The sequence below is a fragment of the Chanodichthys erythropterus genome, chromosome 8, assembly GCF_024489055.1.
Source record: "Chanodichthys erythropterus isolate Z2021 chromosome 8, ASM2448905v1, whole genome shotgun sequence".
NCBI lineage: Eukaryota > Metazoa > Chordata > Actinopteri > Cypriniformes > Xenocyprididae > Chanodichthys > Chanodichthys erythropterus.
This window is the reverse complement of record NC_090228.1, coordinates 6,219,275-6,247,200: the sequence shown is the minus strand read 5'-3', so window position 1 is coordinate 6,247,200 and position 27,926 is coordinate 6,219,275. Positions and strand designations below refer to the sequence as shown.

Genomic DNA, 27,926 nt, shown 5'->3' with positions numbered 1-27,926 from the left:
AAAGAGAGAGAAAGAAACAAGTGGAAAGATTTATTGACCTTCCTGAGCCTCTGTGCCATTACCCAAATCTTACGCGCACCTGATTGACAGAACGACTTACAGCCACTCCTACTGCTTGGGTAATAAAACTTTAAAATATCACTGCATGCTGTGAGACGAACAAGATTTAGCATGTGTGCCATCCACTCCAGTCAAATCAACATGAGAACGTTCACAAGTTCACTGGGTATATTGTTTAATTCAGGTGTGTCCCTTGGCACAGTTGATATGAAAGTTCAGAATTAAAATAATAATGGTACATAAGAATATTTACATTTAAAAAGGCTTGACAGCTTATCTTAAAACAACAAATATATAGACAACAGACAAACAAAAATCACATTTAACATTGACCAACTTAAAATGTAACGCTGATGCCCCTTCAACACTTCAGTCTTATTATGAAAACATGATCCAAGCCGCCTCATCTGTGTGTTTAGACTCCTCAGATTAGGCTCCGGCCGCACACGGGACAGCTGACTCTACTTTAAACTGTTGAGGAATTTGGCCTGTTCCTCTCCGCGTGGCAACAGTAGCTCTCCTCCGATTTTGGGTCCCTTTTTCTCCTGTGCAAGTGAAATACAGAGCGAGTTATATGATTAATTGCTGAAGTACCATTGAAAAATACAAATACTATAATAGGATATAAATCATACTGCATAACTGTGCACTTGTAGAACATTAAATAAAATTATTCAGTTCTGTTGTAACTTCTGTCAAGCAATCAGAATCATGGAGTCCCAGTTAAATAAGTAAAATAATAATAAACATAGCTGCAAGCAGCCATTAAGGGGCCAAGCACAAAGCAAGCAAGAAGTAAAATCATCAGTAAAATATAGCATTTTATTTCATATAATTTATTTTAAGTTAGTGGCAATTTAATATTGTTCAGTTATAGCGCCACCAACAGGTGCAATCCTATTACTTTTTTTGTGTGTCCTCAGAATGTGCACATAAATAAGTGTCAAATTTGGTGGAAATCTCTCATTTCGTTTTAGACATGTATATGTGTGAGTACATAAAAAATGACCCATGCACGACTTTGACCATTTTTTTTGCCAATTACTTTAAAAAATTTTGGCATTTGGGCTTTGACCTATAGCCAACAACCCGTTTCTGAATTTCCTACGGTGGTTTTGTCTCAATCGGACTAATGGTTTCGAAGATATTCACGATTGAATAGCGTTGCACAAACCTAAGGCAAAACCTAGCATGTTAGGCATCGTTAGACTCGGCAAGGATTCAGGAATCTAAGGATATGGCTTCCCAGGCTCCTTCAGGGCATTGTGCTGATGACCCATACCGAGTTTCGTAATGATATGCTAATGCGTAAAAAAAAAAAAACACAAAATGGCCGATGCCCAAAATGGCCGATATGGTAAAACTGGATATCATTCAACTCAGCATGCTGCCCTGAATCTAAAAAGACCAGTTTTGCTCAAACCATTTGGAAGCTTTTAGCAAAAATAGTTAGGAGTTAGAAAAAATAGGTTTTTGGCAGTAATGTTTCAGGTCGTAAACATGAGTGAAATTTGGACAAGTGGTGGCGCTAGAGAGTTTGATCTAGAGAGACCAAATTTGCTGTAGTTAATGTTGGGATTGTCCTCTATCAGTGTGCCAAATTTCATAACTTTTCCGCAAGTGGTTCTATGGGCTGCCATAGACTCCCAGAGCGGAAGAAGAATAGTAAGAATGCCAACTGACACAACAGGTGCCATCACACCCTCGGTGCTTGGCCCCTAATAATAACAATAGTAAATTAATTGAAAGTGTACCTTTAACATGCCGTCTCTCTCCCACTTGAAGAGGCCACAATGGCTAAAATGGAAAAGTGAAATTTAAGTTTTTACAACATGCAGTTACTTCAGCTCATCAACTGACATTTAAGTATGAAAATGTCAGTAACTTATATAAAATATATACTGAAAGTCCTGCTGTATCACCCACCTGCAGGCTCCGTGTGGCATCCGTCCCAGGCAGATCTTTCTCTGCCCGCAGGGGCATTTAAAGAAGCGCTTGACGGCGTCGTGCCAGTGGTAGTCATGTTTCTCTTCCACACAGCGGTCCGCTGGTTTAAAGTGGGTGTATTTACACTGCGGGCGAGATGCGTGATTTACAGGTGTAATCAGTCAATAATTGTCTAATTAGCATCTTTAAGAGGTTTGTTTGCCTTCCGTTCCTCTTAAACAACATTCATAGAGGGATTAAGTCACATTATATTCAAGATTGGTTCGTCATTAAGACTTGCTGTGAATAAATACTAATTTGCTACTAATGATGCAGGAGAAAAATCACTCTTTTTTTGGAAGGACCTGAATGAGACACACAGCAATAAGTGGACCACTTAGTTTAAACTGCATCCAGCACTTTTTCTGACCCCAATTTTACACTGGAAAAACGTTATATAATTTTTGGCTTACTCAGCATATAGGACAGATGCGGTCTCTCTTTAGAAGCAAATTTGTTGACTTACGGTTTTGCAGGTGACGGCCCGACACTTCATCTCCCTGATGCTCTTCATCTTCTCCTCCATCTTCTCTTTTTGCACCAGTGGCTCAAAATACTCCTGCATGGCCCGCTCTTCGATCTAGACGTACAACATTTAGTCAAACATCCAAGAAATTTCTACCAGGGCATGACTTGAACAATCATGTCATATCACACATGTGGTGGAAAACACTACAGCATCCAAAGCAAATAAAGTCAGATCATGCTGAACGCTCGCTGTGCCGCAAGCTCCGCCCACCCATTGTGACATCACATCAAAGCACTGACATTCTTATCAAAACATACAGGCGCTGCTGTTCAGCCAAGATACACACCTCTCCCATCATCCACGAGTTCGAGGACTTGGCGTTGAGGATACGCTGAAACTCCTCCGACTGGATGTACTCCAGCTGTTCCCGTCTCTTTTTCTGAGCTGGCTCCTCCTCTTCACCGGTTGAATTTTCATCTGTTACTGCAGATATGTAGAAGAATAAGTGCTTTAGAGAAGAGCAAATAGTCGATCATAAAACTCGTACGTGAACGTCTGTACCTTTAGGTGTGGAGAGATTACGCTCCACTCGATTTGCGATTTCATCGCTGTTGGATCGCTTGCGTTTTACAGCATTTGGGTCGTCTTTAACAATGACTGAACCTTTGGCTTGGAGTTTCCTCACTGCCGCCAACTAACAAAAATAAACAAAAACAGCTATTATAAATGCAGTTGGAAAATCATCTTGAAAGAAACCGTTAAATCAAGGGCTTGGAAAGTTTGAGTGAATAAAAATAAATAAACTTAAGAATTGTTATAGAATCACTGCTTTGAGGATGGAAATCATAAGATTAATGTGATTATTTAATTCTACTGACAGCTTTAGTTTTTAAAAAAATAAATAAAAAGACTCATTAGAGCATACTTTTAAATTCTTTTATCGATAAATAACAATAAGAAATACATTTAAATTAAGCATAATTTACATTTTTTTTTTTTTTAAATCAACACTTGAATGTGGGTAAGGTCCCGTTCTTCGTGATCCCATGTTTCAAACTTTAGTTAGTGTGTAATGTTGTTGTTAGAGTATAAATAAAATCTGTAAAATTTTAAAGCTCAAAGTTCAATGCCAAGCGAGATATTTTATTTAACAGAAGTCGTCTACATCGAACGGCCAGTTTGGACTACATCCCTCTACTTCCTTCTTTAATGACGTCACCAAAACAGTTTTTTGACTAACCTCCGCCCACAGGAATACACAAAAAAAAAGGGCGTGGTCTTGTTGCGCTCCCATAGAGAAGAGCAAGAATTGCGTTTGTAGAGTGTGTTTGTCTTCATGTCGTCGAAACGGTGTTATTTTCATCCAGCAGTCCAATCACCTTTGTTTGGCCTTCCCAGGGACGCTGTACTTAGAGATCAATGGTTACAATTTATGTTTAACTCGGCTCCCGAAAATTATAATTGTGGTATCCTTACTGCAATAGTTAATGTTGGACTGCAGTGCACATAATGGCCACAAGAGGGGACTATGTTTATGTATATGGCTGTTTTCCGTATGAGGTACTCTTCTGAGTGAGTGCTAACGTTGTACATTTTCTGTCGCTGCTTGTGGAGATTAAAGAGTTCAGTCTCTCTGGGATTATTGTTTTTTGTGTTCATTCGGCACAACACCACAATAATCCACATGTAAAACTATGTGCAGCACATGTAATGGTAAGAGGCGTGACCTTTCCGGGCAAGGAGCGCTAAGCTGCTGTCGAATCACAACACAGGAACCGCTGGCACAATCAGAACTCGTTACGTATTTCTGAAGGAGGGACTTCATAGAACAAGGAAGTCATCAGCCCGTTTTTATGACAGTGGAAACAGCGGTATACAGATAAGTAATTATGTGAAAAATACTGTTTTTTTACACGCGAAACATGAACACATGTTATATTGCACACTATAAACACAATCATAGCTTAAAAAAAACCACGAAAAACGGGACCTTTAAAAAAAGCGACACTTTGAACAAAAATCTTTTTTCCAAAGATTTCATCTGGATCGGATTCAGAAACAAACATTGACTAAATTATTTTATTTTATAGAATACAAATATCTTTTTGTTATTATATTTGTTAATATATTAATAATTAATATTTTTTTAAATTACTACTTATTTTATCATTATTAATTTAATCATAATTATTTCTCATTATTATTAAAAAGTTAGTTATTAAATAAATAAAGTATAATATAAACCTCAATTTTCTTTGCAATAATAATTAAAAAAAATGTCAAATTCAACTGAAAAAGTTTCTCTCCAGGTTTCTGCATTTAACAGCAATTTAAAACCAGACAGAAAAAAAAGATTCACAGCAACACAACATTCTGGTATTAAGAAACCCTTGAACAAAATGATGGAGCATTTTCCTGGGCCAGTACCTTTGCAGCTGAGAGGCTCTTTGATGAAGGTGGAGACAGATCAAGGAGGATGTCCTCTCCTTCTGAAAAGCCACGGCCCAGCGTGGGAACAGGAGGGCCTGAGAGACGGGACGCAGGGCCAGATGACACTTTCGGAACCTCCGAGGCTGCTTTTGGGGAGAGCAGGGGACTCCTGCTTACATTCGGTCGGGACAGAGCAACAGGACCCCCACTATTCTGACCAAGCACCCTGGGTAGAGAAAGAAGAAGAAAAATAAATAAATAAATAAATAAATAAATATATATATATATATAAGCACAGTTTAAGGGCCTTGATCAAGAGCATAACCTCTCCAAAAACTCAATATTGAAAATTCAGAAACTCAGCTTTTAAAATGTAATGTTAAGAAACATTAACCCCCAAAAAACACCTCTCACCTCTTTTGAATCTCTTCCGCCCTCTTCTTTCGAGCAAGCATTCTCTGCTGGTGCTCTTCTTTCTGCTGTTTGAGAAGGTCAGATGCAGATATAGACTGAACTGAAGATCCCGTCATATCTAAAACATGGGCAAACAAAAAATAAGGCAAGTAAGAGATGAAATTTTCATGGTATTCCAGTGACAAATGTGCAGGCTTTTGGTATGTGTCATTGCATCCCAACTGTGGGGTGGCATTCCACAGACATCTGCTGGCCCAAAACAGTACTGCAGCTTCAGAGAACATTTATAATTATTACTAATAGTGCAACTAGTAGCTCTCAAATTGCTTAAAGGGGTCCTTGATTATAATTTCACTTTTTTAACTTTAGTTAGTGTGTAATGTTGCTGTTTGAGCATGAACAACATCTGCAAAGTTTTTCTAAAAGTTTTAACTTCTTCCTGAGTCTCTCCATCAGCGTCCGATTCCGGTTTGAACAATGTAAGCGTAATCAACATTTTGGCTGCGTGAGATTCTCCAGATCTCTTGTTGTTGGGCAACTGAAGTGTGAGCTGAAAAGCTCTGCCCTGTTTTGAAAATCAGGCCGGGAGCAGCAGCTCATTTGCATTTAAAGGGACACACACAAACTGCGTGTTTTTGCTCACACCCAAATAGGGGCAAATTTGACAAGCTATAATAAATGATCTGTGGGGTATTTTGAGCTGAAACTTCACGGACACATTCTGGGGACACCAGAATTTAGGACACCAGCGCGTTAAGGATTTGGAATGAATGAGAGTGAGTAAATACTCACAGAAGATTAATTTTGGATGAACTATCCCTTTAAATTACCTGTACTCTTGACTTGTCCCAAATGTCTCTTTATATTTAGTGCTCCAGGCGTCGGCATAGACATCAAGCCTTTGAAGTCATTCGAACAGCCCGAAACGTCACCTGAATTCAGAGCTACAGGAAGGAACACTTGATTAGAAATCATGAACAAGCACAAAAAAGGCAGCCATTTGGATAGAGAAAAAGTAAGTGTACTAAACAGAAAGTTTACCAAGTTTCTTAGTTGGGATGGATGCCAAAATAGACTGCATAGTGGGTTGTTTCTTAGGCTGTGGGGCAGACCTGTCAAAATAAAAGATAATTTTAGGGTTTGCATGGATTTAGAAAGGAGGTGACGGTCATAAAACAGGTAGTGAACTTACGTCGAGGGCGCACAGGCGAGTGAGGACATGCCCCCGTAGTGGAAGTTAGATTGGCACAGGCGCTCCTTCAAACTACCCCGCCCCTTTCCTTTACCGGGGACGGAGCCTGTGAAGCTGGACTGAAGCTCCGCCCTCTTCGCACTCATTTTCTTGTACTGGGCTTTAACGTGGTACTGGCAGTACTGGCATTCATACTGTTAAACCAAACAGGAGTATAATACATTTGCTGATCATGAAATATTTCTGAAAAGGATGATGTTTGAACATGGAGGCGTACCAAGTTGACTAGCTGAGTGCAAGAGTCCCCGTTCTTTTTTTTGGCCTTGCAGGTGCCGAAGTCCATGGCTTCTCCCATTATAAGGACCTTCTGTGGGTGGTCTACTGTCAGGCTGAGCTAGAGAGAGACACCCCACATGAAACATTTCATGCAACTTGTTTTACTTCCATAATCTGACATATTTTGGAAAAAAGTGTTATTTTAGTATTTAGGTAATGCATTAGTTTAGTATTATTTACATTATTATTTTTGTTAAATTAGCCTATGGATATTTACACAAGCTCTGCGATTCACCGCGTCATGTCGACAGATGAGGTCATTACAATTACACTTATGATAGTTTGATTATAATGTATATTTGAGACTAGAAAATATATAGATCTGAGACTATAGTTTGAATTTATCCCTTTTCTTTGCATGACATTGATTTTTCGGCATTATCCTGAACATTGTATAAGCATTTATTTCATGTGTTGACTATTGAACAGAAGAGAGGCTCTCAGGAGCATGTGTATATTATATTTCACATAAAAATCAGTCTACAGGCTTTCATAGACAACCTAGGAAGCTGGGCAAGATCTCATCTTTTAAGTTTCATTGCAAGCTAATCACACATCACAAAAAAAGTGATTAAATCAATGATATATACCCCCTTTAAAAAAAAAAACATTTTTAAAAATAATGTTTTTTGAGGGCTTTATGTACACAAACCTCATTAGAACCCTCTTTGTTCTTCATTGGGTTTGGATTGAGGATGCCAATCACTGTCCCGGTGTCAGTCTTCCACAGATCCGCGTGAACAGACCCGAACAGGAAGAGAGATACATTCACTTCCAGATTATGAAGGTCATTCAGCTTCCAGATGCTGAAGGTTTTCCCCTACAAAATAAACACGGGTATAATCAAACATACAATCTGTAATCCATATACAAGACATCAAAAAACACCGGCCTCTTACATTGTTTTTACTCTGTGGGGTGATCTTATTTATCACCACTGCGAAAGTGACCCAATCACTGTCCTCTAAATTGTCCCTGGCCAGTCGATCGGGCAACTGAGAGAGCTTGATCAGTTTGCGGCTGGCCATTTTTTGCTCAATGTCTATGGAAGACAGACGTGGTTTCCTACAGAGAAAAAAATACATTGTGGTTTTAACTGTAAGAAAGAGAAAATCTGAAAAATACACAATTATGTAAATCAAGGTCAAGGTAAGACAGTAATTTATAGATCTTCATTAAATTAAAAACTTAATTTATTCATTTTCTATTTAATAAAACCAATTAAAGCAACATTGAAGAGGCCATATTATGCTTTTTCAAAGTCTTAATTTTGTTTTTGGGGTCTACTAGAATAGGTTTTCATGCTTGAGGCGTTTCAGGGAGTTCAGAAACAGTGTGCACTGATATAGTCTAGCAGTAACTAACTCTTTCATGCTCAAACAGCAATATTACACACTAAAGAAAGTTGAAAATGTAAGAAAAGCATAATAGGACCTCTTTAATCATTAAAACAAGTCAAAGTAATTGTACACTGACCTGAGCCTGAGACCTGAGAATTTCTCCACGGCAACCTCTTGACTGACAGATGGGCGTGGTGTTGCCTGACGCACAGTGGGAGGAGACTTAATAGGGGGTGGTGACTTCAACATGCTGTCTCTCATTGGCTGAGATTGGCAGCTGTTCATAGTCTGGCCAATAGGAGTCTGCCTGTCAGAGGATGCTAATTTACACACACAAAAAGAAGATTATTTAAAAGCTTAAATGACATTCATATATTTCCATTTCCAAAAAAAAAAAACGAAAACACTTGGACACCTGCTTTGGGTTGGTGAGCCGACCTCTGCTTGTTTTTCTGTTTTGCTGCGACACCTGATGGGGGAGAAGCATCGCTGTCCCGTCGTGTTGTTGGGGTAGATTTCAAAACCCCCTGAGGTGATGTTAAGGGTTTGGTGCTCGCCTGTCTCTGGACGGAGGGTTTGTTTTCAGTCTGTGTGGGTTTCTGTGAGGCTTCCAGCTGCTGCTGTAGCTTTTGCATCTTCTGCTGCATTAGTTTCAGTTCGGCTGGAAGACAAATACAGTCATGATCAACTCACAACAGTCCATGTATAACCTGCTCATCTCTAAACATGCCTAGAACAACTAGAGCATTACCTTCCAGATCTTCCTTTGACTTATTCAAGTCACTGCCCCCTTCAGCCGAGCTGGATTTCCCAGGTGCCACGTCTTCTTCCTCATCCTCCTCCGGTTCGATATATTGCTCACCGTCATCATCCTCATCGAAGAGGTCGTCCAGATTGTCAGTGCCCTGTCCAGCAGCGGGAGTCTCCAGATTTTGGCTCTCACTCTCCGCAAATAAAGACAGCAACATGTCCAGATTCTCCTCCTCTGATGTCAGACACAAGATGTAACATATTTAATTTGTACAGTATATTGCTCATTCATTAAATATAGCAAATATTACAAAAATAGTGCATAACATTATATAAATACATACTTAGTAAGTTTATTTCAGTACATTTATTTCATATAACATTTTATAAGGACCATATATAATATATAAATGTTATATAGATCAGGGTATTACACATTGATTACATTTATCAGATTAAAAGTATTATAATATGAATGTTATGTGTAAAATACTACATAAACACATGCACTATATATATAAAATACTTGATCGAATGAAGTACAGGAATATAACGTACTAAAGCCATAATTGTACGTCAAAACAGCAATAACAGCATACAAAACACTTACTGACGAAGTCACGACTAAACAGATCTATTAAAATATTTTAACATACTAATAATATGATGATATACAAATATAGTATTGAGAGAAAATCAGCTTAAGAGATTTCGGGAACTGCAGGAACTTACATTTCTCATCTAATTTAAGTATAGTTTATTCAAGCAAGTTATAAACTGGCCTAACATTTGTACTAATATGCTGCTGTACATACCTGCCATTGTGATTTTGATCGCTTTTCCTTTCTTTGTGTTTAAATGAAAGCTATTTAACTCCCCGCTGGATCAGACGCAGACACTGTTGTTTCAATGTTGGCGCGAAAAATGTTTAATATTCAGGACCCCGGAACTACGTCACTTTACGGGACTACGTCAACTTCGTGCCTGTCCATAACATAATAATAATAAATAAAACCAAAAGCATCAAAGTTGTACAAATACATTACAATAACCCTACGTTTTTGTAGAAAAAAAAAAAGAAATATTAAAAAAATAACGAAATGTTTATTGTAGCATCACGTGGTTATATTTACATTTCCAGATCTTTTTTTTATTAAACAACATACAGGGGATGCATGAAATAGATTTTTGAAACAAAATACAAAGGATGTATAAACAAATAAGCAAAAAATGACTTAACAAATATCTAAGACAATAAATAATTATATATATATATATATATATATATATATATATATATATATATATATATATATATATATATATATATATATTATATAATTCAGAACTATCAATCTAAAAAAAAAAATAAAAAAAATCAGGATTAATCAGGATTCCTGTACTTTATTTGATTAATGTGCTCCAGCCAAAAATATTGGCTGATATTGAGCTGTTTTTGCTAAAAAAAAATAATAATAATAATTTAAAAAAAAAAAAATATTATTTAGTTTCGACTTTTTTTATAAGCCTTATAAAAGTAAAATTTTGAATGTTTTAATAATTGTATAATACATTAAACAGTTAATTTATGATTTACATAACTATATTGAATGGATTCCTTGTTCGTTACAGTCATGTAAACTGTAAATGTATATAAATATACAAGAATTCAGTGTCAAGCTGTACCTCTGTGTAAGATGAGCAATTTACCAATAAATTATGAAATAAAATCAAAATAATACGCAAGAGCTGGGTTTGACAACTTATTTGAATTACTCTCAGTAAATATGTGCACACACACACATATAGGAAGAATGATAAGAAAGAATAACAAATTAGAGACATAAAACCACACACATATGCAAAATCTAAACTGGGAAATTTATTAGATAAAATTTAATAGTTATTAATGTACACAGCATTGCATATGCATCTTCCAGTACAAACTGTAATGTTTTAGAATGATTTACAATCAATACAGCCCTGTAGAAAAGTGCATACACAATATTTATTGCTACTGACATTATATGAAAACATAAATACAGTAAATCAAAAACACAATTTTGGGGTCAGTTTTATGAGATTTATGCTAAGATCTGAATATGAAAGTACCTTAAGAAGTCTTTCTATGACACTTACTGAATGACCTATGAATATAACAATTATTTTGTTTTGTGGTTTTCTTTTGTTATTACAGGGTGTACTGAAAAAACTCAGTTCTAGCTGCCAGAACTTTTAGTTAAATTTGGTGAATCCTATTTAATCTGGAATTGTAAAACAGTGCAAACACTGAATACCTGTTAATTAAGTACTGTTAGTATATTAGGAATGTTCAGGCAATCGTGGTAAAACTCTAAGGCAATGGTCAATACTGATGAGCTCACAACCGTATCTACCAGCACAGAAGCTGTGCCTGCTGTCGGCCTGTAGTGTGTTCCAGAGGAGAGATCTGTGCAGTCAGCTTCACTGCTTCAGCACAGGCAACTCTCTGGGCTTAAAGAAGGCCTGCGACATCCCCATAGCATAGATGTACACCTTGGAGTCTACAATGATTTTCTCTTTTTGCAGTAAATCTATTAAAAAAAACAAAAACTGTCAAAGCAAAACCTAACAAACTGAGTGTAAATCATACAAAATGAATACTGAATAAATATTTACACTGCTGGTCAATGATTTATTTTAAGTAACTCTCTTATGCTTGCCAAGGCTGAATTTATTTGATCAAAAAATACAGTAAAATAGTAATATCATTACATTTGAAAATAACTGTTTTCTATTTGAATATATTTTGAAATAGAATTTATTTCCGTGATGGTAAAGTTGAATTTTCAGCATCATTACTCCAGTCTTCAGTGTCACATGATCCTTCAGAAATCATCACATGAAATAATAAAATTTTAAAATATATTCAAATAGAAAACTTATTTTAAATTGTAATAATATTTTGCATATTACTGTTTTTACTGTATTTTTGATGATTCTTAGTGAGCATTAGAGACTTAAAAAAGAAAAGAAAAAAGAAAATCATAATTATTGCAAACTTCTGACCACCAGTGTAAGTATGAACTTCTTATTTAGCAATACAGTTATTTATAACCAATGGACATAATTATAAACTAAAGATTTATGCATTTCTCACCATCGATTTTTTGCTGAAATTCATCCAGAGGTAGAAGAATAACCTCCACAAATTCTGAGAGACAAAATATGGTTTCAGAAAAAAAATAAATAAATCTAAATATTATCAATATAACTTATTTTTACTGGAAAACAAATACATACCTCCATCACCTGTTGGAGACAAAAAAAAAAAAAAAAGCATGAATTGTTCTGCATTCATTTAAAACACAAATCATAGTAAATGATCGGTCACTCACCCAGTTGCTGAGTGGGGTTTATATTTTCAATGTCATCTCCATTAATATGTACCATCACGATCTGTGTGGTGCAGTTAGACAAACCCGGGTCTAAACATGTGACTAAAACACAGAAAATGCGATGAGATATTAAAATATGTAAGTTATAAATATTTTGTCAAGTATACAGACACATTACAGCAGTTGTACCTGGGGTGATGCCAACTACCTCCCCTTTGTAACCCGTTTCCTCCTTTAGTTCTCTCAAAGCAGCCATTTCAGCATTCTCATTGTCATCTATCAGGCCTGAAATATTCATACAGAGCAAATAATCAATGCATATTTTATTTTTTAAGAACTTTTATATGTTGTACGATCCTAAAGCAGACTGACCTGCAGGAAACTCCAGTACGTTGCATCCCAAGGGTGGTCGAAACTGCTTCACCATGACGACACAGTCTTTATGTAGGGTCCGCTTCAGAAGGGCTATGATTCCCACACCTTAAGATCAGTTCAATCTTATTAATATTAATAGAGCATTAAAGCATGAACAAAGTTCCAAATGAAAGTGTGTGAGAGTGTTTGGAAGCACACACACCATCAGCTGCGCTGTCAGCGACTCGGGTTGTTCTCTTTGTGGTTTCCCATGTTCTGAGGGGACAAAGATCCATAAAGATATTCCAGTTAAGTGTCTGTCTGTCTGTCTGTATGTCTATCTCTCTGTTTATTTATATTAAAGATACAGTATATAAGATATATAGACAGAAAGATATTCAGACAGACAGTTGGACAGACAGACAGACAGATAGTCAGCTGGATAGATAGACAGACAGACAGATAGTAAGATGGATAGATAGACAGACAGACAGTCGGATGGATAGATAGACAGAGACAGACAGACAGTCGGATGGATAGACAGACAGACAGACAGACAGAGTCGGATGGATAGATAGACAGACAGATAGTCGGATGGATAGACAGACAGACAGACAGACAGATAGTCGGATGGATAGATAGACAGACAGACGGACAGACAGACAGACAGTCGGATGGATAGATAGACAGACAGTCGGACAGACAGACAGATAGTCGGATGGATAGATAGACAGACAGACAGATAGTAAGATGGATAGATAGACAGACAGACAGTCGGATGGATAGATAGACAGAGACAGACAGACAGTCGGATGGATAGACAGACAGACAGATAGTCGGATGGATAGATAGACAGACAGACAGATAGTCGGATGGATAGATAGACAGACAGACGGACAGACAGACAGATAGTCGGATGGATAGATAGACAGACAGACAGATAGTCGGATGGATAGATAGACAGACAGTCGGACAGACAGACAGATAGTCGGATGGATAGATAGACAGACAGACAGATAGTAAGATGGATAGATAGACAGACAGACAGTCGGATGGATAGATAGACAGAGACAGACAGACAGTCGGATGGATAGACAGACAGACAGACAGACAGTCGGATGGATAGACAGACAGACAGACAGACAGACAGAGTCGGATGGATAGATAGACAGACAGATAGTCGGATGGATAGACAGACAGACAGACAGATAGTCGGATGGATAGATAGACAGACAGTCGGACAGACAGACAGATAGTCGGATGGATAGATAGACAGACAGACAGACAGACAGATAGTCGGATGATAGATTGACAGACAGACAGACAGTCGGATGGATAGATAGACAGACAGTCGGATGGATAGATAGAGAGACAGACAGACAGTCAGACAGACAGACAGTTGGACAGACAGATAGTCGGATGGATAGATAGACAGTCGGACAGACAGACAGATAGTCGGATGGATAGATAGACAGACAGATAGTCGGATGGATAGATAGACAGACAGTCGGACAGACAGATAGTCGGATGGATAGATAGACAGACAGACAGACAGACAGACAGAGTCGGATGGATAGATAGACAGACAGATAGTCGGATGGATAGACAGACAGACAGACAGTCGGGTGGATAGATAGACAGACAGACAGATAATCGGATGGATAGACAGACAGACAGACAGACAGATAGTCGGATGGATAGATAGACAGACAGACAGACAGAGTCGGATGGATGGATAGATAGACAGACAGATAGTCGGATGGATAGACAGACAGACAGACAGACAGTCGGATGGATAGATAGACAGACAGACAGACAGTCGGATGGATAGATAGACAGACAGACAGACAGAGTCGGATGGATAGATAGACAGACAGATAGTCAGATGGATAGACAGACAGACAGACAGTGGGATGGATAGATAGACAGACAGATAGTCGGATTCTCATTTGTCAAGTATTTGTCAGCTCCTCCGTGAGAGACTTGAGGCCGGCACGCCTCGCAGGTGATGCTCGTTATCACTCGCGTCACCGGCCTCGCGCCGTTCCCTCACGGCTCTCGCCCGCCCTGCTCGTCACACTATCCATCTGACTCTGTCTGTCTGTCTGTCTATCTATCCATCCGACTGTCTGTCTGTCTGTCTGTCTATCCATCCACAGACAGACAGACAGACAGTCGGATGGATAGATAGACAACCAGACAGACAGACAGACGGACAGACAGACAGACAGTCGGATGGATAGATAGACAGACAGATAGTCGGATGGATAGATAGACAGACAGTCGGACAGACAGACAGATAGTCGGATGGATAGACAGACAGACAGACAGACAGATAGTCGGATGATAGATAGACAGACAGACAGATAGTCGGATGGATAGATAGACAGACAGACAGACAGATAGTCAGATGGATAGACAGACAGACAGACAGTCGGATGGATAGATAGACAGACAGACAGACAGAGTTGGATGGATAGATAGACAGATAGTCGGATGGATAGATAGACAGACAGACAGACAGACAGACAGACGGACAGACAGACAGACAGACAGACAGATAGTCGGATGGATAGATAGACAGACAGTCGGACAGACAGACAGTCGGATGGATAGATAGACAGACAGACAGATAGTCGGATGATAGATAGTCAGACAGACAGTCAGACAGACAGACAGTTGGACAGACAGACAGATAGTCGGATGGATAGATAGACAGTCGGACAGACAGACAGATAGTCGGATGGATAGATAGACAGACAGATAGTCGGATGGATAGATAGACAGACAGTCGGACAGACAGATAGTCGGATGGATAGATAGACAGACAGACAGACAGACAGACAGAGTCGGATGGATAGATAGACAGATAGTCGGATGGATAGACAGACAGACAGACAGTCGGGTGGATAGATAGACAGACAGACAGACAGACAGATAGTCGGATGGATAGACAGACAGACAGACAGACAGATAGTCGGATGGATAGACAGACAGACAGACAGTCGGATGGATAGATAGACAGACAGACAGACAGAGTCGGATGGATAGATAGACAGACAGACAGATAATCGGATGGATAGACAGACAGACAGATAGTCGGATGGATAGACAGACAGACAGACAGTCGGATGGATAGATAGACAGACAGACAGACAGTCGGATGGATAGATAAACAGACAGACAGACAGAGTCGGATGGATAGATAGACAGACAGATAGTCAGATGGATAGACAGACAGACAGTCGGATGGATAGATAGACAGACAGACAGACAGAGTCGGATGGATAGATAGACAGACAGTCAGGTGGATAGACAGACAGACAGACAGATAATCGGATGGATAGACAGACAGACAGACAGATAGTCGGATGGATAGACAGACAGACAGACAGACAGACAGTTGGATGGATAGATAGACAGACAGACAGAGTTGGATGGATAGATAGACAGACAGACAGACAGACAGATAGTCGGATGGATAGACAGACAGACAGACAGATAGTCGGATGGATAGACAGACAGACAGTCGGATGGATAGATAGACAGACAGACAGAGTCAGATGGATAGATAGACAGACAGACAGATAATTGGATGGATAGACAGACAGTCGGACAGACAGACAGATAGTCGGATGGATAGATAGACAGACAGACAGTCGGATGGATAGATAGACAGACAGTCGGATAGATAGATAGACAGACAGTCGGATGGATAGATAGAGAGACAGACAGACAGTCGGATGGATAGATAGACAGACAGATAGTCGGATGGATAGATAGACAGACAGACAGTTGGATGGATAGATAGACAGACAGTCGGATGGATAGATAGACAGACAGTCGGATGGATAGATAGAGAGACAGACAGACAGTCGGATGGATAGATAGACAGACAGATAGTCGGATGGATAGACAGACAGACAGACAGTTGGATGGATAGACAGACAGACAGTCAGATGGATAGATAGACAGACAGACAGACAGAGTCGGATGGATAGATAGACAGACAGATAGTCGGATGGATAGACAGACAGACAGACAGTCGGATGGATAGATAGACAGACAGACAGACAGACAGAGTCGGATGGATAGATAGACAGACAGTCAGGTGGATAGACAGACAGACAGACAGATAATCGGATGGATAGACAGACAGACAGACAGATAGCCGGATGGATAGACAGACAGACAGACAGACAGACAGACAGACAGTCGGATGGATAGATAGACAGACAGATAGTTGGATGGATAGATAGACAGACAGACAGATAATCGGATGGATAGACAGACAGACAGACAGATAGTCGGATGGATAGACAGACAGACAGACAGACAGACAGTCGGATGGATAGATAGACAGACAGATAGTTGGATGGATAGATAGACAGACAGACAGATAATCGGATGGATAGACAGACAGACAGACAGATAGTCGGATGGATAGACAGACAGACAGTCGGATGGATAGACAGACAGACAGACAGTCGGATGGATGGATAGATAGACAGACAGACAGACAGACAGAGTCGGATGGATAGATAGACAGACAGATAGTCGGATGGATAGACAGACAGACAGACAGACAGATAGTCGGATGGATAGACAGACAGTCGGATGGATAGATAGACAGACAGATAGTCGGATGGATAGACAGACAGACAGATAGTCGGATGGATAGACAGACAGTCGGATGGATAGATAGACAGACAGATAGTCGGATGGATAGACAGACAGTCGGATGGATAGATAGATAGACAGACAGATAGTCGGATGGATAGATAGACAGACAGACAGACAGACAGTCGGATGGATAGATAGACAGACAGATAGTCGGATGGATAGATAGACAGACAGACAGACAGACAGTCTGATGGATAGATAGACAGACAGATAGTCGGATGGATAGACAGACAGACAGACAGTCTGATAGATAGACAGACAGACAGACAGACAGGCAGATAGTCAGATAGATAGACAGACAGATAGACAGACAGTCGGATGGATAGACAGACAGACGGACAGACAGATGGTCGGATGGATAGACAGACAGACAGACAAATAGTCAGATGGATGGATAGATAGATAGACAAACAAACTAACAGATAGATATATAATCTGTTTATATATTAAATATTCTGTATTTAAATATTAAGATGATTCCAATTATTTATCTATCCTGCCTACTGTACCAACCTCCCTCCCTATCTATCTAACTGTAAATAATCAGTGAGAGTATCATCATGTCCACTCAGTCCAGAGGTCACACATCATTTACACACAATCACAGATCAATACCTGGTGCTTCCAGAGGGATCCACATATGTGGTCTTCTCAAGCTTCACCCACTTTCCACTTGCTATCAGCTAACAAGAACACACATTTTAATGTTAAAGAGCACTTTGTAACAATATGTGGATATTTACATGATGACAAAATGTAACATGTTTATTTTACTAAGCATTTAAGACAGACTCTTACCTCCTCTTTGATCACATGAGGTTCAGTAGTGGCTTTCTGTGGAGAGCTCATCTTGATCAGTGATTCTGGAACAGCTACAGTAATTCTGCATGTGCAACAGAAATTAAGTTACAGGTCGCATGATGTTGTCATGATGACCACACAGTCTATTTCAACTAGTTAATACACAAAAAAAGGTAACGAGAGATCTGTTTAAGTCGTTTGAATTAGCGGGAACGTACCAGAAAAATCCAAGAGAATGTCAAATAGATCACAGTGACCTAGCCCGAGAAAGTGATGGATGTTTAGTGAGTTTTCTTACATATAGTCACGTGTTCAGTAAACATCTGCCCGCGTGTGTGCAGATAAAACAGGTCCTCCTCTTGTACATTGCATCATGTTATCGTTGTATACATTATGTTATCAACCTGGCCACTGATAGTCAAAAACAACAAATATAACTGAACATAAAACGTCCCTTAAAGTATTAAAAATACAGAATCGTTACAAAACAAAGCACGGTTATAAATGCGGAACTGTAGTTACTAGTACTATCGTTATGCCGGGATGTTTTTGAGGTTGCGCAGATTATCAGTGTAGTTTCAGGCAGCATGAAGAAGGAGCAGGTTGTAAACTGTCAGTTTTCTGTTTGGTATCCTTTATTCAAGAAACACACTATTAAGAGGTAAGAGAGTTATTTACAGTGTGATCGTATATAATGATCGGGGCTCACCGGGAAACTCAGAAAGAGTCCAAACGTCGTGCGTTGTAGTAAAAAGTACAGTTTATGGTACTATGATGCAGCCATGGACATTTACCATGGTGCTACCATGTTTTTGGACGATATTTTTGGATATGCATATTAGTACTGCCATGTTTTGTTTTGTTTTCAGACAACTACCATTGTATTTGAACATGAAATTATATCAAAATAACATAGTAGATCCCATTACTGTACTCGATTTTTTAAAATCAGTTCAAAATTGCTTTATTTGCATGAATGTAAATAATACAATATTGCCAAAGCTCTCTCACTCTCTATTTCTGTGTGTGTGTGTAAACTATGTACTATAACAAAGCTTAAAATAATGTTGAACCTTTTGAGTTTATATACTAATGTTTTTGGTTAATGTGCTGTTGTAATTAAGTAGATATTAATGCTGGTTATTTTCTTTTTTCCAGCTTGATTCTGCCTATACCTCAAAATGTAATTGATTACTTATTAGATGATGGGACACTTGTGGTTTCTGGCAGGTGAGATTTGGGCAACGGTTTGGTATTGAACAAACTATATTGTGACAGTTTCTGTTCTTGCCTGGTTAAAGGATGTCTCATTGTCTCTATTTGTAGTGAGAACAACAATTTGCAAACGCAGGCTGCCAATAACAGTGACTCGGATGAGGAGGACATTCAGGTAAGTGTGGCTGTGTGAAATACAAGTACATTTAGATATCTAATATACAACTCCTGATCTGGTGCTTTTGTATTCCAGTGGACTGATGATGAAACTACAACAACAGTTACGGTGCGTCTCACTCCTCTCAGCCAATCAAAGCCGAGCTGATCTGATATATTTGTGCAATTACTAAATTGTGCGTATCTTCCGCAGGCCCCAGAATTCCCAGAGTTCAATGTAAAGGTGCAGGAGGCAATAAATGTTCTGGGCGGATGCGTCTTCCCAAAACTGAACTGGAGCGCCCCACGGGTGAGATGATTTTAATCCCAATTGCATTTCATACACATGAATGTATTGCACTCGCAATACTCTTCATCTTTCTGTCTTCCTCTCAGGATGCTAACTGGATTGCCCTGAACAGTTCCTTGCAGTGTCAGAGTCTAAGCGACATCTTCCTCCTTTTCAAAAGTTCAGATTTCATCACGCATGACCTCACACAGCCGTAAGTGTCTCGCACAGGTTCATAAAGGCCAGTTCCCATCAAGCTCCATGTGATTTGATTTTTCTTCTCAAGAAATTGAAGAAAGCTGGTTGGTTGAAGTAATAATTTTGTACCTTCGTTGGCAGATTTCTCCATTGTAGTGATGATTCTCCAGACCCAACCATAAACTATGAGGTACAGAAAACACAATAAAGCAGCCAAACATACTTTTTTCAGTATGTACCATTTAGATATTTTTGTTCCATAGCACACTATTATTATATTATATTATATTATATTATATTATATTATATTATATTATATTATATTATATTATATTATATTATATTATATTATATTATATTATAAAGTAATATAATATAATATAAAGTAATATATTACTTTATATTATATTTTAGTGCTGTCAAATGATTAATCATGATTAATCACATACAAAATAAAAGTTTGCTTACATAATGTGTGTAGTACTGTGTATATTTATTATGTATATATGTAACATATATAAATATATACTTAAATATATACATATACAGTACAGTCCAAAAGTTTGGAACCACTAAGATTTTTAATGTTTTTAAAAGAAGTTTCGTCTGCTCACCAAGGCTACATTTATTTAATTAAAAATACAGTAAAAAACAGTAATATTGTGAAATATTATTACAATTTAAAATAACTGTGTACTATTTAAATATATTTGACAAAGTAATTTATTCCTGTGATGCAAAGCTGAATTTTCAGCATCGCTACTCCAGTCTTCAGTGTCACATGATCCTTCAGAAATCATTCTAATATGCTGATCTGCTGCTCAATAAACATTTATGATTATTTTCAATGTTGAAAACAGTTGTGTACTTTTTTTTTCAGGATTCCTTGATGAATAGAACGTTCAAAAGAACAGCATTTATCTGAAATACAAAGCTTCTGTAGCATTATACACTACCGTTCAAAAGTTTGGGGTCAGTAAGAATTTTTATTTTTATTTTTTTGAAAAGACATTAAAGAAATGAATACTTTTATTCAGCAAGGATGCATTAAATCAATCAAAAGTGGCAGTAAAGACATTTATAATGTTACAAAAGATTAGATTTCAGATAAACACTGTTCTTTTGAACTTTTTATTCATCAAATAATCCTGAAAAAATATTATACACAAATATATTGTACAATTGTACACATTAAATGTTTCTTGAGCAGCAGATCAGCATATTAGAATGATTTCTGAAGGATCATGTGACACTGAAGACTGGAGTAATGATGCTGAAAATTCAGCTTTGCATCACAGGAATAAATTATTTTGTCAAATATATTTAAATAGTACACAGTTATTTTAAATTGTAATAATATTTCACAATATTACTGTTTTTACTGTATTTTTAATTAAATAAATGTAGCCTTGGTGAGCAGACGAAACTTCTTTTAAAAACATTAAAAATCTTAGTGGTTCCAAACTTTTGGACTGTACTGTATGTGTGTATTTATATATACATAAATATACAGTACACACATATTATGTAAACAAACTTTTATTTTGGATGTGATTAAACGTTTAACAGCATTAATTATATTTATATTATATTATTATATTATAATGAAACCCGATTAGGGCTGTCAAACGATTAATCGCGATTAATCGCATACAAACTAAAAGTTTAAGTTTGCCTAATATATGTGGGCGTACTGTGTGTAATTATTATGTACATATAAATACAAACACATTGTATATATTTGAGAAATATTCACAAGTATATGTATTTATTTATATTTGTATATAATTTATATTATATATAAATACAAATATTTTGTACATAAATAACATATTTCTCTTAATATATACATTAATTTGTGTGTATTTATATATGCATATTAATTACACACAGTACTCACACATATATTATGCAAACTCAAACTTTTATTTTGTATGCGATTAATCGTTTGACAGCCCTAAACCCAATGAATAACCCTTAAATATCTTTTAAATAAACATTATTAAATAATAAATAATTTTCATGTGGGACTCATTTTGTGCAGTTGGTGTTGAGAAAATGGAGCGAGCTCATTCCAGGAGGAGAATTCCGTTGCTTTGTGAAAGAGAATAAACTAATTGGTATGAACAATCTGCATTTATTATACTAATATGTGAATATTCTGTTTTGAATGCAGTGCTTTTAATTGAATGTACTGTATAATGTAGCATGTGATAATCTTCATACTGAGATCAGGTTTGTTTTTTAGCGATCTGTCAGAGAGATTACACACAGCATTATCAGCACATCGCCAAACAAGAGGCCAGCATCTCTTCCTCTATACTGCAGTTCTTCAGAGACCACATCCAATACCAGTTCCCAGATGAGGACTGTAAGTGTATCAATGCGGAGGAGAAAATATGCGTCTTATTTTATTTTAAAGTTACTGTACCTATGTGCATTAAACAATATTCTCTTTTTTTCAGTTGTCCTGGATGTTTACAGAGACAGCTCGGTAAGGTTTTTATAAATGCAAATTTTACAATAAAATGTGTAATTTACTGTATAGCAATGTATGATTTTAGTCTGAAGTTTAGTGTTCATCAGCATTTATCAATCTAGTGGAAAAAAAAAAAAGTTATCAGAATTTTAAAAATAAATGGTTTCTTAAATGTAATTCCAATTGAAGCTTGTTTCTGCTATGAAATAAAAACTTAAAAAGGTAATTGTGACTTTTTATCTCAAAATTCAGACTTTTTCCCAGAATTGTGTGATATAAAGTCAGAAACAAGCCTGTTGTTTGTTCAAGAGGACCTATTATGCTTTTTGTAAATGTTCAGCTTTCTTGAAAAATAGCATAAAAAAGTTTGTTTTTCTAAAGGGACGCGTGTGGTTGATTGACTTCAACCCGTTTGGTGAAGTCACAGACTCTTTGCTTTTCACATGGGAGGAGCTAACATCTGGCAAAAATCTCACAGCCAATCAGACGCAAGAGGACACAACACAGCAGGTAGTTTATACACGAAAATGGTGCACATTATACATCAAACCCTGTATTTCACTGCAAGTATTTTAAATATATACTATATACTAAATACTATTAATAGCATGCATACCGTATTTTATTAGGACGGTCCTGCATTTCGACAAACCACCAGTGAGGTCACGGTGCAGCCCAGCCCATGTCTGTCCTACAGAATCCCACGAGACTTCATGGACCTGACCACAGGGGAAGATGCCTATAAACTCATTGATTTTCTTAAGCTGGTGAGTGAAATGAGGATAAACAGACTTGGCTTCATTCATGCAGCAGAATGTGGTCTGATTTTCTGTATTTACAGAAGAGGGGTCAGCAGGAGGAGGAGGAGGAGTCTGACGCAGAAGGGGAGGGGCCTCTGTTGTAAACCGGAGGAGCTGGGTGTCAGTGCTGCCTTCCTGCAGTTTACTTCCAACTCTGCTTGAATAGACCTGTCTGTATTTTTCAAGTGAACTGGAAGATTTTGATTATCTACTTCAGGCTTAAGATTAAATTGAGGTACCAAACTTTGTAGGAAGGTGTCATTACTGTATATAATGTGATGGGTGCTGACCTGGGAAGTCCCCGTCAAATGTTTAACAGACTTATACACGCTTCTGTATCGCAGAAGACATTTTTATGCTTTCTATCTGCAATAGTGCTCACACACATTACAAATTCAAAGTGCAATAGTTTTAAAACTGTTATGAAGAAATAAAAAATGTATAATAATTAAAAAAGCTTCTGTGTTCATGATATGTTGCAATTTACAAATTGACCAAACTGGATTTGTGTTGTAGACTGATTTATTTTATTTATTTTTTTTGTATCCATGTGGGGGCGCTAAATACCAAATAACTGGTGTGCAGGAATTGCAAAGTAACTTTTGATTTATGTATATTTTAAGTTGCCCCCATTTAACTGCTGAGTAGTATTACTTAACAACATGTACTTACTATAGGGTTATGGTTTGGTTTGGTTTAGGGTTAGTTGCATGTAATCATGCATAATATACTGTTATGACTACAGTAAGTACATGCAACATATGTAAGGAAACTGTAAGTGTTTCCAGGCCATGAAAACTCATGAAATGTAATAAAATTTTCCAATGGCGTGGACATTTGTGTGCATAGATATTTTTCTAGTTCAGCTGTTTTCTGTTTGGCCCTAAAATATTTCAGCAGCTAGATAGAAATTGTTTTGTGTTATTGCAATCTCGATAAAATGATTTTCAAAATCCTTTTCTAGTAATCATAAGAGACTGAAAAATTAATTGAAAAGACATGGAAATTAATTGGTCAAAAGGTTTTGGAACCCTGTTAATTACAGTTTTGAAAATGTATTATAGGAATGCAGTATTTGTTAACACTTTACAATACGGTTCTATATGTTAACATTAGTTGATGCAATTGCTAAAGCTAATATGAAATAATGAACAAAACTGTTGTAGCATGTGGGTTAATGTTAATTTATACATACTTATTCATTTTTAACATTAGTGAATTTACAGAAGTGTCCAAAAGTGATGACCAGCCTAGAAAAATGTACACCCTTTATTCAAATATATATATGTGTGTTTGTGTGTGTGTCTATATATATATATATATATATATATATATATATATATATATATATATATATATAATTAAAAAAATTGTTAGAGATTTTGTAAGCGTGCATATATGTGCTTGGATTCATACAAAGAAATTATGAACACATGCAAAAACAAGCGAGAACCAACAAAATATTAATAACTGATTATGTTGTAGTCAATGTATGTTTTTTGCTGTTGGCTTTTTGTTTTTCTATGCATTTTTTGCAGCCTAAAATAAAACCAGTAGTAAAATATTTTCCTCATATATTGATGCGGTTTAATCTATGTTAGGCCATAATTATATGCCTAAATTAATAACATTAACCTAAATCCTTGTATGACACCTAATGTTAACTAATTAAACCTTATTGTTAACTGCAGGGGCGTGTTTAGGTTATTGGGGTGCCTAAGCAAATCTCTGGGAAGGGCCCCAGCGAGCGCGTTCTGTGGGTTGAGGGGTCTGTAGTCTACTTTTTTGTAGTGAGTATAGTGTGATTTTTCCCTCCCAGCCTCATAATCACCAGTCCCAGAGCGACATCCCATAAGCACCACCACACTCACTAATGCATATAGTATGCATCTGATCTAAGCTACATGTAATTGAGAGAATTATGAAACAATGCTTATGTGTTTGTTCTCAACATGTCAATTTATTATAAGCAACACAAGTCTTTAACAGCCAATGACATTTACAGCTGGAGAGACTGGACTGATTTTCTACTGTTTAATGTCAATCACCATCTAACTCAGCCAGTTAAGATGTACATTTAGCCTTAGATATGATATGAATATGGTCCCTGGATCATAGGTTTTATCAGCTGCCAATTTTCAATGCACTTTTAAGAATGCAAGTTGCAACTATTATTAACAATAATGGAAAGACGAGGCGTACCAGTATGTCACAATATCACCCTGTTTGTACCATTTTCTGCCAGTCTGTCATCATAGTTATGCATTTCGATTCACAAGCTCGCAATTCGAGTCAATATCAGTTATTTTCAATATACTGTATATCAGGTAGGCGACAGTACATGGCAAATCTTCTCAAGAAAAAAAAATCTCTCAACTAATGCTGTATAAAACACATGGAAATCAGTACTACATTAATATTGAAGGTTAAAATGAACCAAATTTGTATACAAACTTAAATTATACTTAAGTAAATTTTTATAATAATAAAGTTATAATAGGCTTACTATCTTGAAATTTTTTTCTACCCAAATTCTTTTAAGTATAAACATTTAAATGGTGGCCGTCAACTTGATGGATTTGTTCAAACATGCATTATATAGGCTATTAAAGAACTTTAAATATAATTTATATGTAATATGGTGCATACATTTAGCTAAATGCTCCTCTCTACACTGTAAAAAAAAAATCCCAGCAAAATTACAGTAAAAAAGCGGCAGCTGTGGTTGCCAAAACTTTACCGTAAAAAATACAGTAGCGACGTAAAAAAAAAAAAAATCTGTTAAATTTAATAACGTAAAATAACGTATTTCATTAACTGATATAATGTTAATTTACCAACCTAATGAAGTATTAATATCTGTTTTGTACCTTTATAATACACTGACAGTCACCAAACACAGTGGTGATGAGAGTCACATGATGAATCAAAGTTCATCACAAGCAGATTTCCACAAGCTGAGAAGGACAACACTAACATATAGTCATTCACACACACACTAAACACCATCATGGTAAAATGCATGAAATTTTAAAAATGCAATAAACATTAATTTAACAACATTAGATGTAACATAAAACCCTAATGTACATAACTGATTAGAAAAAAATGAGAAAAACTAAGAAGAAACAGAGTTATTTCAACGAAAATATATCAAATGTAAAGTGTCACGCAGGGAATTGTTGGAATGTCAATTTACGGGTTTTCACTGTAAATTTTACAATGAATTGTTATTTTTCACTTCTAAAAACTGTGAATTTAACGGTATTTTACCGTAAAAATTAAATGTACCGTTAGATCTATTACAGTTATTCACCGTATATAGTACGGAAACTTTCTATTACAGTTTTTCACCACAGCATTTTTACAGTCTTTTACTGTTAAAAATCACGGTCATTTTTTACACTGTAGAGTTCATTTTTCTAGCTGACTAACAATGGCTTTTCTAGTAGGTATAAGGCATATACCTGCGTATCACGTAGACTACACCACTGGGGGGATCCCCCGAGAGAGAAATCGTAGCTTTGCTGGTTAACTGAATTGTTCCTTCTCCCCAAAAAAGTTCACTTATTTTGGTGTATTTAATGGGATGAACAAGTCCATTCAAATTAGATATTAATTTGAATTTAACTAGCATATGAACAGGGTGTATTTATTAGCACTTTTTGTCTGTGGTTCCATGATTTGTTTCATAATGACTGACAAACCAAGTGAACAAGTGGACACAGGATTCAGAGAAGAAATATCTTAGAGAGGGAGGGGGTGGTGACTGTCAGATCAAACTGCTTAGATTTGCTGACTCAGAGCTGGTAAAGAGCGAAAGACGACAAGAGAGAGAGACAGAATGCAAAGGGAGGGACAGATTTTCCAGAGCCGAGAAACTGCAGTGGTTTGCAGCTGGAATACTCATGAGCGGGAGACTACAGCAACAGAGCTGACTGATACACACACACACACACACACACCCTCATTCTATCCTCGCCGCTGACTGTACTACTGATAACAGTCTGCAGCCAATCTGACATCCACAGCAGACATTTGTCAGTGCTACTTTTATGGCCTGGTCTCAAACATGCTTCTTAACCCTAAAATGTTGTTGTATTATGAGTGATATAGACATTTGAGCTCCTGGGGGGAGGGACAGTGAGTGAGCGAGCCTAGTTTTGGGGAAAAAATACTGAAAAGGTTGTCACTGTAAATACATTATTCAAGTGACTCATAAAAGCTCTGGCGTCCTCTCACCCTCTCTATCTGAAAGTCACGTGGCAACTTGCTGTGAGAAGGCCACCGACCTCAAGATAAATATTTTTTACAGTACACTTGTGTTACAATTAAATCCTGGTGTGTTGGATAATAACGATAAATTAATTTTAAGCATTTTCTGCACTTTTTAAGCTTATTGCTAAACACAGGCATGTGTAGAAATCTGAAGCTGGTTTGTGGATTATTATCCTCATCAGCCAGCTAATACTGCCACCAGATGTAGCCAAAGTGTTGTTTTACCTTGACTTTGCCTAAACTATTTTGCCTATAACAGATTGACTTTGTTGCTTTAAAATGCAGTAACTATTAACAGTGATTAATATCATCCATCTTG

General features: G+C 37.1%; 3 protein-coding genes across 3 annotated transcripts; 1 reads left to right on the top strand and 2 right to left on the bottom strand.

Moving 5' to 3' along the window:
• Nucleotides 1-101: 101 nt before the first annotated feature.
• On the bottom strand, nucleotides 102-9,886 carry mcm10 (minichromosome maintenance 10 replication initiation factor). The gene is made up of 18 exons (XM_067390909.1): nucleotides 9,793-9,886; nucleotides 8,979-9,212; nucleotides 8,643-8,888; nucleotides 8,364-8,547; nucleotides 7,787-7,952; nucleotides 7,540-7,707; nucleotides 6,829-6,945; nucleotides 6,552-6,745; nucleotides 6,401-6,471; nucleotides 6,190-6,303; nucleotides 5,360-5,477; nucleotides 4,943-5,171; nucleotides 3,077-3,209; nucleotides 2,862-2,998; nucleotides 2,513-2,626; nucleotides 1,987-2,132; nucleotides 1,815-1,857; nucleotides 102-605 (listed from the first exon to the last, which is right to left on the bottom strand). Exons 1-18 carry the CDS (start codon nucleotides 9,797-9,799, stop codon nucleotides 522-524), a joined length of 2,505 nt encoding a protein of 834 aa, XP_067247010.1. The 5' UTR covers nucleotides 9,800-9,886; the 3' UTR covers nucleotides 102-521.
• A 970-nt stretch (nucleotides 9,887-10,856) lies between these two features.
• nudt5 (nudix (nucleoside diphosphate linked moiety X)-type motif 5) lies at nucleotides 10,857-18,513 on the bottom strand. The gene is made up of 10 exons (XM_067390908.1): nucleotides 18,411-18,513; nucleotides 18,190-18,274; nucleotides 18,007-18,074; nucleotides 12,932-12,984; nucleotides 12,727-12,834; nucleotides 12,544-12,639; nucleotides 12,355-12,456; nucleotides 12,260-12,268; nucleotides 12,117-12,170; nucleotides 10,857-11,550 (listed from the first exon to the last, which is right to left on the bottom strand). Exons 2-10 carry the CDS (start codon nucleotides 18,238-18,240, stop codon nucleotides 11,441-11,443), a joined length of 651 nt encoding a protein of 216 aa, XP_067247009.1. The 5' UTR covers nucleotides 18,241-18,274; nucleotides 18,411-18,513; the 3' UTR covers nucleotides 10,857-11,440.
• A 217-nt stretch (nucleotides 18,514-18,730) lies between these two features.
• cdc123 (cell division cycle 123 homolog (S. cerevisiae)) lies at nucleotides 18,731-24,569 on the top strand. The gene is made up of 13 exons (XM_067390907.1): nucleotides 18,731-18,853; nucleotides 19,351-19,422; nucleotides 19,519-19,582; nucleotides 19,661-19,693; nucleotides 19,778-19,873; nucleotides 19,960-20,066; nucleotides 20,192-20,240; nucleotides 22,095-22,170; nucleotides 22,299-22,421; nucleotides 22,516-22,544; nucleotides 22,911-23,039; nucleotides 23,159-23,296; nucleotides 23,371-24,569. Exons 1-13 carry the CDS (start codon nucleotides 18,780-18,782, stop codon nucleotides 23,431-23,433), a joined length of 1,053 nt encoding a protein of 350 aa, XP_067247008.1. The 5' UTR covers nucleotides 18,731-18,779; the 3' UTR covers nucleotides 23,434-24,569.
• Nucleotides 24,570-27,926: the final 3,357 nt, after the last annotated feature.